Source organism: Podarcis tiliguerta (assembly GCF_965153285.1).
Source record: "Podarcis tiliguerta genome assembly, chromosome: 5".
NCBI lineage: Eukaryota > Metazoa > Chordata > Lepidosauria > Squamata > Lacertidae > Podarcis > Podarcis tiliguerta.
In genome coordinates this window covers 33,475,600-33,490,045 of record NC_139538.1, presented here as the reverse complement: position 1 = coordinate 33,490,045, position 14,446 = coordinate 33,475,600, and the positions used below count along the sequence as shown (strand labels likewise).

Sequence of the window (14,446 nt, the reverse complement as noted above, 5' to 3'; positions counted from 1 at the left end):
GCCAACCATAGTTATTATAGCCTAGGGGTCAACAAACGTTTTCTGCAGGGGGCTAGTCCACTGTCCATCAGACATTGTATTTTGGAAAGAAAAAAAATGAATGAATTCCTATGCCCCACAAATAACCCAGTGATACATTTTAAATAAAAGCACACATTCTACTCATGTAAAAACACAAGGCAGGCCCCACAAATAACCCAGAGATGCATTTTAAATAAAAGGATACATTCTACTCTTGTAAAAAACATGCTGACTCCTGGACCGTCCGCAGGCCGAATTTAGAAGGCAATTGGGCCGGATCCGGCCCCCAGGCCTTAGTTTGACTACCCATGTTATAGCCTGCGTTACAGAAGGGAGGAAGGAGAAGGTCAGGGATGAGAAGGTTTCCAAGGACATGCCCAAAGTAGAGAGTTCATAGCAGAGGTGAGATTCGAACAGAGAACTTTCTGATTCATGATTCTAAGGGCCAAGCTACAGGTGAGTTAGGGAATCTGTGATCCCAGATGCACTTTTTTCTTCCTAAAAGCAACTGCAAGAGGGATACATGTCAGGAGTCAGCAGGGAGGGTTAGACCTCCCCCCTCCCCCTGCCCCGCCCAAGCATGGCAGCCCTATTCCAAATCATCCCAACCCAACACGTGACTGCTTTTAGGAAAAGAGGGCATCCAGTCCCATTGTCTCCATCACATTTGGTTTGTTGCTTAGGCACACCAGCACACCAGCTTTAGAATAAAGAGCATGAAGCCCTTGCAAGGTCCAAGTCGGTCCTTTCTGCTTCCCCATCTATCAAATGAAGACATGTTCACCAGCAAGCGATGGCCAGCCTACTGAAGGTGCATAAGTATATGAAGTGGTCCTCGCCTGACTTATTTCAAGTGAAATATATTCTTCATCACCCATCAAGGTCATGATCTGATATATAGATAGTCAACATGGTGCCCTCGGTTTCACCTTTCAGCAGCCCGGCTAGCATGCCCAATGTTCAGGAATGATGGGAGTAGAAGTTCAACAGCTAGTAATCACCTAGCTCTGTTACCTCAGCTGAAGGGATACAAACTGGTCATACGACTAAAACTGCCTCTGTTCATGAGTTCATGGAAGCCTTGCAGAACTATGGATATATGATCATTCTTATCTTCATATAGAATCATAATAGATCTAGCTGGTGCTTTTTTTCTTTAAAAAAATGTTTAGGGGTAATTTCATTTCCCTACTCATATTGAAATACTGCCCCTCAATGAGGCCAAACGTAGATTCACAGAATATTTAGGGGTATGCGTACCCCTGAGTCCCCGCAGAAAAAAGCACCGAATCTAGTACAAACAGAACAAAACACTGATCTGTACAAAATTTTATTCTGATTTGACAGCTCTCATTTGCCCAGTGTAGTGTGCTCTCTAGGTACATTTAACGGTGTCCTCAAACAACCAGGTAAGTTAACAAATACCATCTAAGTGTGTTGCGTTACACAGGTTAGCTCAGCAGTAAATGTCATTACTTTTCAAGGGGTCTTACTCTCCAGTAACGGGCAACAGGGATGCAGCAGAAAGTAAATGACAGAAATAATGTTTTATGCCTGACGCAAGAGCGAAATGAAAAAACATTTCCGTCATGACTTAGAGAAGAGAAACTCTACTAGAGTCATACCCATTGCTTCTAAGAAAGCCACAAACCAGCCTGTTAGCACGCAAGACTCTGTACGCATTAATACCACATATCCAACCACTCAGAGACTTCGGCGGGGAGAAAACGGTTTCTCATCATCATAGAGACGAAGAGGCTATGCAAATAAGACAGCTAGTTTTTAAAAGGCACTGGCAATGGTGTTTGTCCTCTCCTGATGCAAGCTCTGCATTCAACTATCGAACAAGTTGCTTCCAACTTGTATAAAAGGTTAGTGTATGTTATAATTAATTGAGTTCTATAGGACTATACAGAAATAGCAGGAGCTTAATTAGTTTTATCCACATTTCTGCAGAAATATTTTCTGTGGAGTAGCTTCCTGGTATAGTAACTCGCATAATTTCATGTATTTTGAGATTACGCTTCCAGTGTTGACAAAGTTCAGCAGGGTAGCTCAGGCCTTGCATGTAAATAGTGCCAGGGTCAAGCCCTGGCATCTTCAATTTGGTTAGGAGGTGATGAGAAAGACCTTTCTGTCTGAGTCCCTGGGAGCTGCTGCCAGTCAGAACAGATGGGATAGATGGACAAATAGTCTGACCTGGTTTAAGGCAGCTTCCTATGTGAATCCAACTTGTCATTTACACACTCTGATTAAAACAACAAGTAGTCTTGGGGCACCTGAAAGGCTAACACATTTATTATGCCATAAACTTTCCTGGACTATAAACATCAGGTGCATTTAGTGTTTTCCTGATACATAAATGTCTTCTTCACCCTGTGCCAGAGATAGGCAATGTGATGCCCTCCTGATGTCGTTGGACTCCAGTGCCCATCAGCATCAGCAACCATGGCCAGTGGTCAGGGATGATGGGATTTGTAGTCAAACAGCATGAGGAGGGCATCTTCTTGGTGGCTGCTCCCAGACTTTCAATAGATTTTATAGCTTTATATATAGTATAGTTTTAATACTATCAATGCTTCCTTGTGTTTTAATTATTGCTTTTTTCTTTGATTATTGCTTTTTAGCAGTTCTTTTTAATTATTTAATAATAAGAAATATTTTTAATTCTTTTAAGAATTATTTAATAATTCTTATTTAATTATTTTAATTGTTTTAATTATTGCTTTTTAGCAGTTCTTTTTTTTTAATCTGTAAACTGGTTTTAGTCCCATCAGGAAAAAGGTGGGGTATAAATAAATATAATTATGATGTTGGCTACCCCTGCCCTACCTCTTGACCTTTCTATGCTGAAAATCCTATATTTTTTCCACTGAAAATTAGAGTGGGAAGCGAGTTAAATCTTACACTGGAAGTACCAACCAATAAGGGCTGTGACAGAATGAGTCTAGCCTTTTTCTATCTCTATGCTAAATAGTCAGGCTTTTTCACCATCCAGCCAAGTGCTGTCTAGTTTAATGACAGTGGCTCTTTAGAATCTCGGACAGAGACTTTCCCCATTTCCTGCCACCTGATCAGAGACCCTGGTCTTTTGTGTGTTTTCTTGGTATTTAAAATAAATCCTAAACCCTAGTCATCACAGCACTTACTATTCAAAACGAGGCACTCACTATAGTCCAACAGTCAATCCAGCAATTTGGATTAAGAACACTTAAATTGACATTGAAACTTCCTATTGTTATTTACATGATGTGTCTGGTTGTTGTAAACGAGGGCAAGAAAGCAGAATCATAGAAAAGCTGGAAGGGACCCCAAGGGTAATGCTGTATTGTTTTTAACACTCGACTGGAAGCCGCCCAGAGTGGCTGGGAAAACTCAGCCAGATGGGTGGGGTATAAATATATTATTATTATTATTATTATTATTATTATTATTATCATCATCATCATCATCATCATCATCATCATCATCTAGCCTAACCCCATGACAGTTGGCCATCCAACCTCTGCTTAAAAACCTCCAAGGAAGGAGAGATGTATCTGTGACACGTGTCAGCATTCTGACCAATGCAGGACTGCAATCACCCAAATCACCCAGAGGCAGATTTTGGGAATGGTGACCGGTTCAATCACACTGGGTACAGAGCCTTGGAGGTGCGACAATTATGATTTAGAATGGAGTGTGAGTGGCAGAGGAGCACCAAATTTCGGTGTCACAAAGCGTGTCACTGAAATTTGAGACCCGAAGATCTGCCACTTCATTCACATTGCAGTCTGGTTGAACTGATCCATTTTAAGCTCCATGTGTGGCAGTGGTTCAACTCTAGCAAAGTCCTAATGCTTGAGGCCAGAATGTTAGCACCCACAGAACCGTTTAGATTCTTCTTTCTGTGGAAAATATGGCGAGAAATTACACTGATCAATGTGATGATTCAATATACAGTCATACCTCTTATTACGTTTGCTTCAGGTTACATCTTTTCAGGTTGCGTCCTGCGGTGACCCGGAATTACCAGAAAGGGTTACTTCTGGGTTTCGCCACTTGCGCATGCACAGACATGCAAAATGACGTCATGCGCATGTGCAGAAGTGGCGAATCGTGACCCGTGCATGCGCAGATGCGTTCCTTTCAGGTTGTGAACGGGGCTCCAGAATGGATTCCGTTTTCAACCAGAGGTACCACTGTAGATTAAATACTGAGGGAGGGAAATGGGGGGTAGATACAACAACAAAACTATCACAAGGGAGTAATGTGACATGAAAAGGGCAAAAGGAATAAGAGGAGAATCTGGCAAGGTATGTTTAAGTTTCTGAAGCTTATCGCTTTGTGATAAAGAGCTGGGTTTCCCCTCTCCAGGAACTCTGCAAAATTTTACCTCAGATAGTACTAATGCTATGACATTTGCCTGCAGAGCTCCTGCTGAACTAGCATTCTGAAAAGTTGGAAGCATCAGAGAGAACAAGTGCTGCATCACCTATCAGATTAAATGTTTCCTATGGCATCCAGATAATCAAAGTTACGTTAGACTGAACATTTCCTTGTGGGCAACTGCAATCAGATAAGGTAGGTAAACATGCGTTCTTCTTTTACATTTTGCTCCACTGAAGGCTGAGCAAAAATATAAACTACATTTCTCACTTCATAATAATAATAATAATAATAATAATAATAATAATAATAATAATGTTATTAATTGCACCTGCCCATCTGTCTAGGGGCTGAATCTACACACAGGAAAAACACTATAAATAAGTTATAAATTAACGAAAGGGAAAAAAACTCTACGTAAAATTGCATAGACAATGTTTTTAGCTCTACAGCACCATCTGGTGCCGCATGTTTATGACGCAGTTATAGCATTGTAACACGAGTAATGTAGCTGAATCCTGGGTTGCCCCAGCCATTCATAGCAGAATGCTTGGGCGTAAGATATTAGGGGTGCTGGAAAGATTCCCTTTCATAAGCAGTTTAATAACAGGCTTCTGAATCAGATCAGACCATATATTTTTCATAACCTATTTTGCTTGGTTCTTGTTTTACTCCTACTTGCATGGTAGTGTATAAATCTATGTACTGTGCAACTTTCATTAATACTAACATGTCCTGTTTTAGGAACTTCCCATACTTGAGGGTCAAACTAGACAATACATATGACATGCATAAACTACAATCAAACCTCAGTCATCGAACATAATCTATTCTGGAAGCCTGTTCAGCTTCCGAAATTTTCGAAAACTGAGGTGCGGCTTCCGATTGGTTGCAGGAGCTTCCTGCACTCAAACGGAAGCTGCATTGGACGTTCAGTTTCAGAAAAGTGTTCAAAAAGTGGAACATTTACTTCTGGGTTTTCGACATTCAGGAGCCGAAATGTTCCAAAATGGAGGCGGTCGGGGTCCGAGGTTTCATTGTATCTCTCTACTCTTATAAACACACAAAAAAACACACATACCAGCACCCACGACATACATTTAAAGCACTATAATAACACTCTAATACTGTGGTTTGCTAAGGGTGCTGAGAGTTGTTAGGATACTGCTATTCCTCTACAATTAGAGTTCCCTTGGAAAACTGGAAACCATCCAGGGAATTGTAGGTGTGTGAGGGGAATAAGGTTTTCCTAACACAGTGTTTCTTCACTGTTGTTGGACTACAACTCCCATCATTCCTGACCACTGGTCCTGCTAGTTAGGGATGACAGCAGTTGTAGTCCAACAACAGCTGGAGAGCCGAGCTGGAGACTGGGATAAATTGTGTTCACAGAGCCCTTATTTTATACAGTCTATATATGATGTTTGTATGTTAATTTGCGGTGTGCTATGCCTAATAAAGGATTTTTAATTGAATTAATTGAATTGATGACAGCAGTTGTAGTCCAACAACAGCTGGAGAGCAGAGCTGGAGAAAAACTGTCCTAACAACTCTCAATACCCCTTACAAACTACATCTCCCATTATTATTCAGGGGAAGCCACGCCTGTAAAAAGTGGTATCATAGCAATTTAAATGTATGGTGTGGATGTGACAGAGACAAAGTCAGGCAACATCAGAGCAAGACTGGTGGAAACTGGAGAAAGGGACTGCCCAGAGGCTGAATGTCATTGCCACATTCAAAATCACTCTCACCAGCTGCTTTTTCTCACCCACGGGGGGGCGGGCGGGATATGCAAAGTCACTGTATTTTATCTCTGTGAGAAGAAAATTTACTTGGAAAGCAGAGAAATGATATGAGGGGGGAATGAGTCAAGCAGTCAATCCTCTGCTAAAAGGGGCAGCCCCCTTCAGTAAAAAGACAAATCAAAACACAAAACAGTTCACACATCCCACTATTTAGTCAGCTACAGGTGGAATTTGGGGACCATGGCACCTCAACCCAAAATGCCTTAGTTCAATTGCCAGGCCCAGACACAGATCGTGAACCGCCCTGAGATCTACAGGTATACAGTGGTATACAAATTTGACTAATAATAATAATAGGAATGGATCTAAATAATCCAAGTGCTGTTGTCAGAACAAATAATCAAGCTTTAATTATCTCTGCATTCCATTTTTGCTACTTATTTTTAAAATATCTCTTTACAGAAAACTGTCATAATGGCGAACTGCAGTAGCACGATTGAGCGGGGCATACTTACTTTTGAAATTATTCTTTACAGCCTACTCACCTTTTTCGGAGTCATATTTAATACAGTTGCCTTGTGGGTTTTCTGCTTCAAACTGGGCAAATGGACAGAGACCAGAGTTTACATGATCAATTTAGCCCTGGCAGACTACACGCTGGTCCTTATCTTACCATTCATTGTGTACTTTCACTACAACAACTGGCCTGTGGATGACTTTTGCTCTGTCCTATTCGGAATCAGTAGCATGAACATGCCAATGAGCATAGGCATCATCATGCTAATAGCGGTTGATCGGTACCTTGCAATCAAACATCCCCTGAAAGCCAAAGTAATCAGGTCTCCGCGGAAGGCAGCTCTTTTCTGCTTATTTGTTTGGCTCTGTTGCTTGCTTTATACAATCCCATTCAGTCTCTCGTTGAAAGGAGAGTTTTGTTTTCATAAGCTTTCTAAGGAGAACAAAGCTCTTACCCTGGTCAGATTAATCGTTTTCTTTTTCATACCACTGGTTATATTGTTGTTTTGTTCCATACAAGTCATCCGATGCCTCAGGAAGAAACATAATGCTGGTCCTCATGAAGAAAAGTTAACCCAGAAAGCCATCTGGGTGGTCTCAATCAACCTGGCCACCTTCATTATATGCTTCCTGCCTTTCCACTTGAGTTTACTGTTTAGCTACTTAGCAAAAGCATTTGAAGTTGCTGACTGCGAGGTGTGGCAAGCCATCGCCAATACCATACACGCAACTGCATTAATGACCAAGCTAAACTGCTGCTTGGATGCCGTGTGCTATTACATGGTTGCTAAGGAATTCCAGGAAGCTGCAGCACTCTTGCCTCCCTTCAGCGCAATGCAGTCCAGGTCCAACTTAACTCAAGATTCACAGCTGCAAAGCAAAACACCCGAAAATTCACAACTGCAAAGTTTAAACAGCTGAAATCACAACGTCATTTTAAGATGCATCTAGTCTCACCTTTGGAGCACTATGTCCAATCAATTGAAACATCACCTTTCGAACGCTATGTCGAACGAAGCCCCACAAACTATTCAAGACCAGTAAACAAAGTGGATATCACGTTAATTTTAGTTGATACGTTTTAAACCGATGCTGCTCCCTTGAATTTTCGCCGATGGAGATCAGTGTGCTGGTTTAACATCTCTTGCTGAAACGGCAGATTATGTTCTGGATCCATACTTCTTGCGGAAAGATACATATCCCTGTATCTAAGATGGTATTTTTCATGTTGAAATCCTGTCTTTATACTCAGGCCTTCCTCAGCTGAATTAGTGCTTGTAGTTTGATACAGCTTACAATGATGGATTTGTATTATGCATTGTAAGTTTGTTTTATGATTGATATACATTTGGTTGCAGAGTGCATATACTATATTAAGAGCTTTACCTTTTTTTAAAAAAATGCTGGTTTTTGCATGATGTGCAATATAGTTTTTATATGGAAGCCTTGCGCAGTGGTTAGAGTGTTGGACTAGAACTAGGAGACCAGAGTTCAAATCCCCACTCTACTGTGAAGCTAACTTTCAGCCACTCATTGTCTCTCGGGCCCCCACCTGCTCTATACATTTAAAGCACGTCAAAGTGCAAATAGATAAATAGGTACCACTCAGGCGGGAAGGTAAACAGCATTTCTGTGCACTGCTCTGGTTTTGCCAGAAGCGGCTTAGTCATGCTGGCCACATGACCTGGAAAAACTGTCTGCGCACAAACGTCGGCTCCCTCGGCCAGTAAAGCAAGATGAGGGCCGCAACCCCAGAGTCATTCGCGACTGGACTTAACTGTCAGGGATCCTTTACCTTTGCCTTTTAATAATTCTCAACACCCTTAACAAACTATACTGCCCAGGATACTTTGGGGGGAAACCATGGCTGTTTAAACTGGCATTATGATACTGCTTCAAATGTATAGGGCAAATGAGGCCTCAGTCTAACCTACCTCACAGGGACGTTGTGCAGATAAAATTGGGAAAGGCAAAAGTTTGATTGCAAAATTGAGCTCTTTGGGGTCAAGGTGAGATATAAATGTAACACATAAATACATTTCTTTTTTATACACAAAAAGGAATTGTCTGTCAGTTAAAGGGTCAATTCATTACACACACACACACACACTCATTTTGACTCAAGAAAATCACAATTTAATCGGGACAAATAAACACAGTAAATGGACAAAAGTAAAAAGATTCACAAAATGTTTAGTGGTATGTGTACCCCCCAGAAAAAAGCACGTGTGTGTGTGTGTGTGTGTGTGTGTTTTAACATACAAATAGTGATGTGCTTATTCTAGAAGGTTATTTAGAAATGCACATATTATTTGCATAACATACATGGTTATTTTCCTGCTAATGTTAAGTCTTGAAGCACAGTTCCTGGCAGCCAGGCTGCAGGATAACCACAAGCCTGGCAGACTGAGCTATGTGGTTTAAGGGTGCTATCATGCTGCCAAGCTTGGGTTGCACCTTGATAGCTGTTCTCAGAAACAGAAGTAGGACCTTCCGTATGCAGTGAACACTGGAAGCTGCCCTGCGCCGAGTCAGACCATTGCTCCATATTGTCTACACCGACTAGCAATGGCTCTCTCAGGGTTCAGACAGAGGGTTTCTCCCAGTCTTACCTGCCAGGGATTCTACCTGGGACCTTTGCATGCAAAGCGGATGTTCTACTACTGAGCTGCAGCTCAAATGCTCTTATTCATGGTTCTTGCTAGCCAGCCATGCCCTTTTCAGCATACTGCATCTAGTTCCTTCCTTTTCCCCTGGTTTCCATCTCCCCTCCCACCTTCCAGCAGTCAGTCCGCATTCTGTGACCAGGAAGCATGAACACAGGCCTTATTGGGCTGTTTAGGGGGTTTCTTCCACCTGAGGAAGAAGTAGGGGGGGGTTAGTAGGTGTACTTCTGCAACCCTTAGGGTCCCCCCAAGCCTCTTGATAGCAATACCACCCTCTTGTGTGTGGACGATGCCATTCTGGCTGCATAACTTAGAAATTGAGTTCATTAGTAATACATGTAGGACCAACTGGTACCTGCTGCAACAAAATGTTGCAGTTGGCAACAGCTCCTGTTCAGGTTTCCAGCCACTCCCCATCATTCCATTCCTCCTCCTCCTTGTCCCCCCAGCAGAGGCACCAGCTTGCAAGGGGGGCTTCAATGGCTGGCGACTTCACTTCAACCCGCTTTCCCCTACTGTGGCAGGAGTAGGAGGGGAAGGAGTCAGCCACTGGAGCTGTCCTGCAATCAGCTCCATGCTTTTTGAACATTGGGGGACCCAGCTCTTACTCCAAAAATATAGGGGGGGCCAAAAGGGCTCAACCCCCAGGAACTGGCGCTCCTGCCCCCCCCCCCCCGGGCATTTCATTTTCCCCTCCAGCAATCAATCAATGTCATCTACCCACTGAATATACTGTACCTTTCTGTGTTTAAGACGAGGTTTTTTTATTAAGAAATTAAAATTAGGGGGTCGTCTTATACACGGATAGTGCATAGGGGGGACGTGGGATTGGTTCCTTTTGTGAGGCTATTGTGCGTGTTATTGGTGGGACAGAAAATCGGTGGCTTTTGCAATGTGTGTGAGTGTCACCATCAATTAGGCAGGTGAGCGATTTTTGGCAAGCCCTCCCCCCCCCCAAAAAAATGCTCAACAACTCTGCCTCACCCCAAAAACGCTCAACAAGTATGTGTAATCCCCCCAAAAAATAGTTCAACAACTCTTGGCGATTTCCCCCCATTTTCTTAATTTGGAGTCCCCAAAAATAGGGGGCGTCTTATACACGGGAAAATACGGTGCTCAGTCTTTATCGAGTTGCTTGTTTTTGTTTATAAAAGCACCCTTTGGGGGTTCCAACCCCCCGATAAAAAAATATTTTTGTACTTCTGCAAAGAGATGGCAGGCTGCTTTTATGACATTTCTCTGTGGAACCCATGTCCAAAAAAGATGAGCACCTTATTGTGAATGAAAACAGGTCGCTCTGTTCCTATCGGTATTCCCCATTCTACACTCCTTCTCTTATAGATGTTTACTTTTCCTTGAAATATATTTCAATACTTAATCGGGGTCATGTGAACAATGAAGTATTTGCTGTTATGGATTTTTTAATTGGATTCAGCTGAGTCATAGTCATCAATGGGGGTGGGGGGGCTCTGAGAAATGTGCCGTCGGAAACAAAGCCTTGGTTTAAAAGATGGGAGATCTCCGACACGTCTTGTCAGCATTGCAGAGTTTCATTGCAAGCACGCTGCTTCAGCCACAGATTGCCATGGGGGAAAGTGAGGGGCACCAAGTGAAACCATGTTTCCAATTGCATCCAGCTAATCAGGCCTGCTGCTGTACTGAACTGCAGTTCCTGGTTCAATTTACTAACTATATTAAGGACAACAAGCAAATAACAAAGTGATGTGTCTCCAGAAATAGTTCATTAAGAGACGAGGTGGTTCTGGTCCCATTGAAAGAGGTTATTAGAGCCCCTCCCTAGACCCAGGTGGTTGTAGAAACTGTCAGCCATTTGCCACCATCCCTTTTTGTTTGTTTGTTTCAAAGGATGACAAAGGGGTGCATTTTCCTTCAAGAATCAGGCATTTCGTCCTCCTGACTGAGTTTACTGTTGGTTTTGGAGCTTCAATTGTTTTTTATTTTACTGCGGCTGGTTTTATTGCTGTTTCGTAAGATGGTGTTTTCGAAAGCTTTACATTTAAAACAAAACAACCACTTTGGGTGTATGTGCCTTGAAACAACTGATCACGAACATGTGTTAAAACGTATTAAATAAACAATTTATGATACACTTTGACTCTCTTCTATCCTGTTTACCGCCTCTGAAGACAGAAAAGAATGATAAACGGGATGTGCATATTCAACTGCTTGCTGGTCACTTTTGCTTGCTGGTGTGGCCTACCTCAGGGATAAAATGAAGGCAAGGGGAAGACCATGTAACATGACACTGAGCTCCTTGGAAGGACAGTACCAAAATGCAATAATAAATACCTGCACTGTACACACAAGTAAATACAAGAGCAATTTAAATATGCTTTAATGTGCGAAAACACCCTGAAAGTTGAATTGTATGCACTTATCTGAGAATAAGTGCTAATGAACACAATGAGACTCACTTCTTAATAAAGACAGATAGGTTTGTGTTGTTAGCTAATGATTCTGTTGGGCTATATGAGTTGCTCAAGTGAACAGGGGTCTAACAACACCAACCACATTACAATCAAATCAAGATATATTGATCAACCAAAATAAAGGCAGTAGCCAAAAAAAGGAACAAACAGATTTCAGCAAGAAAGCAAAAGTAGCAAGAACAGCACATGTAATATAAGACATATACAGTGGTACCTCAGGTTACATACGCTTCAGGTTACATACGCTTCAGATTACAGACTCCGCTAACCCAGAAATAGTACTTCAGGTTAAGAACTTTGCTTCAGGATGAGAACAGAAATCGTGCTCCGGTGGCGCGGCGGCAGCAGGAGGCCCCATTAGCTAAAGTGGTGCTTCAGGTTAAGAACAGTTTCAGGTTAAGTACGGACCTCCGGAACGAATTAAGTACTTAACCCGAGGTACCACCGTAATACATAAAACTGAAGTTTGCTGTTTTTTACAATTGAGCAGTATATAATGAAATTAATTAAATGATTAAGTATAGAAATACATGGGGTTACATCATAAGCTTGAGTTTATTATGCCAAGCTTAGACTTCTTCTTTGGTGCAACAGGAAATGCAATTAAAGCTAAGCTACAACAGAGACTCAGTTCCAAGACATTGTAGTTAGCAGGAAGTCAGCCAACCACACTTCAGAGAAGAAAGCTCTTAAGCACTAGAAGCCTGCAGCTTGCTAACTTCCACTTTGGGATCCTGATTCCTGGCCAGCATTAAATTGAAGATGCCTTTTGAATGCTGGAAGAAAGATTTTCTTTCAAGGATTTATTGTCGGCTTTGTTTACCTCTCTACTCTTCCTCCAGCTTCGTTATTGCTAGTTCACCACAAAGAATAATAGAATTGTAGAGTTGGGACCAAGGGGGTCGTTTAGTCCAGACCGCTGCAATGCAGGAAAAATTCGGCCAACGTGGGTCTCGAACCCACGACCCTCACATTAAGAATCTCATGCTCTTCTGACTGAACTATCCGTGAGCCTGTTAGTGGCTACAGAAAAAGGAGTAATCACACAGGTGACTGACCTTGGATCACTAGCAGCCAAGCCTTATTTCAAGATTGGGTAAGGGGAAAAGAGAATCTGGAAGAACTTTTCTATTATTATTTATATGTAAAAAAGGCCTTGAAGAGAGAGGTCTGGAACAGGAAGCAACCCTTACAGTTCACCATTCCTTTTGTGTGGTTGAGACATCATAGGCTGTTGTCATCCACGCAAAAATGTGTGAACAAGTTCTTTTTAAAATACAGTACATGGGTCTGGATTCAACTAGCAGGTCCCACTAGCCACACAAGGCCTTCTGAGAGCCAGTGTGGTGTAGTGGTTAAGAGCGGTAGTCTCGTAATCTGGGGAACCGGGTTCGCGTCTCCGCTCCTCCACATGCAACTGCTGGGTGACCTTGGGCCAGTCACACTTCTCCGAAGTCTCTCAGCCCCACTCACCTCACAGAGTGTTTGTTGTGGGGGAGGAAGGGAAAGGAGAATGTTAGCCGCTTTGAGACTCCTTAAAGGGAGTGAAAGGCGGGATATCAAAGCCAAACTCTTATTCTTCTGCTGGCACAATGGGACTTCCCACCCTGTCCTCCTCATGCGTACACATACACACACACCCACACACCATTGCCTCTGGGAGGATTGTTCCACTGTGTATGCAATCTCAAAGCTACAGTGGTACCTCAGTTAAGAACTTAATTCGTTCTGGAGGTCCATTCTTAACCTGAAACTGTTATTAACCTGAGGTACCACTTTAGCTAGTGGGGCCTCCCACTGCCACCGCATGATTTCTGTTCTCATCCTGAAGCAAAGTTCTTAACCCGAGGTACTATTTCTGGGTTGGCGGAGTCTGTAACCTGAAGCGTCTGTAACTCGAGGTACCACTGTACATTGAAGGCCTCCCATGATTAGCTAGTTCATGGCATCATAGAATTATAGAGCTGAAAGGGATCATGAGGATCATTAGTCTAACACCTCATGCAATGCGGGAATCTTTTGCCCAGTGTGGGTCTCAAGCCCACAACCGTGGGATTAAGAATCTCATGCTCCTAGTTACTATTTATATTTATTAGTCACTTTATAAAATACATACTGTTAAGTTGTGGGGGAACATATCAGACGACACAGCGATTCTTCCAAAGCAGCTCTTTATTTGTAAGCTGGAACAGAACTAACTGAGGAGCTCAGTCAGCCTGCTTATACAGTGGTGCCCCGCAAGACGAAATTAATTGTGTGAGTTTTTTCGTTCTACGAGTTTTTTCATCTTGCGAAGCACCAATGCGTATTGACAGTTTCCCATAGGAATGCATTGGCGGTTTAAAAAAAAAGGCTCAAGACGTTTCGTCTTGCGAAGCAAGCCCATAGGGAAATCCGTCTTGCGAAGCATCTCAGAAAACGGAAAACTCTTTCGTCTTGCGAGTTTTTCGTCTTCCGAGGCATTCGTCTTGCAGGGCACTACTGTATAAAGCTCCAGAACAATGCAACTGTTGCCATTTTCTAAAACTATCCAATCACTGAACGTCACTTTCGATCCTTCATTTGCATACAAACTATCCAATCACTGAACGTCACTTTCGATCCTTCATTTGCATAACTATCTACAGTATCCCCCTGCTGGCCCAGGGTGAGAACTTCAGTACATAACACATACGTT

At 42.4% G+C, this 14,446-nt stretch overlaps 1 protein-coding gene and 1 long non-coding RNA gene across 3 annotated transcripts in view; one reads left to right on the top strand and one right to left on the bottom strand.

Moving 5' to 3' along the window:
* LOC310678736 overlaps positions 1 to 14,446 on the bottom strand; it is a 34,503-nt gene that overhangs the window by 17,533 nt on the left and 2,524 nt on the right. The window lies entirely within an intron of this gene.
* Positions 1,386 to 8,220, top strand: LOC310678676 (G-protein coupled receptor 35-like). Of its 2 annotated transcripts, XM_083442978.1 has the most exons (3): positions 1,386 to 1,892; positions 4,433 to 4,584; positions 6,600 to 8,220. In XM_083442978.1, exon 3 carries the CDS (start codon positions 6,612 to 6,614, stop codon positions 7,572 to 7,574), a length of 963 nt encoding a protein of 320 aa, XP_083299104.1. In that variant the 5' UTR covers positions 1,386 to 1,892; positions 4,433 to 4,584; positions 6,600 to 6,611; the 3' UTR covers positions 7,575 to 8,220. The 2 variants fall into 2 exon arrangements, with proteins under 2 accessions (XP_083299104.1, XP_083299105.1); XM_083442979.1 differs by lacking the exon at positions 4,433 to 4,584.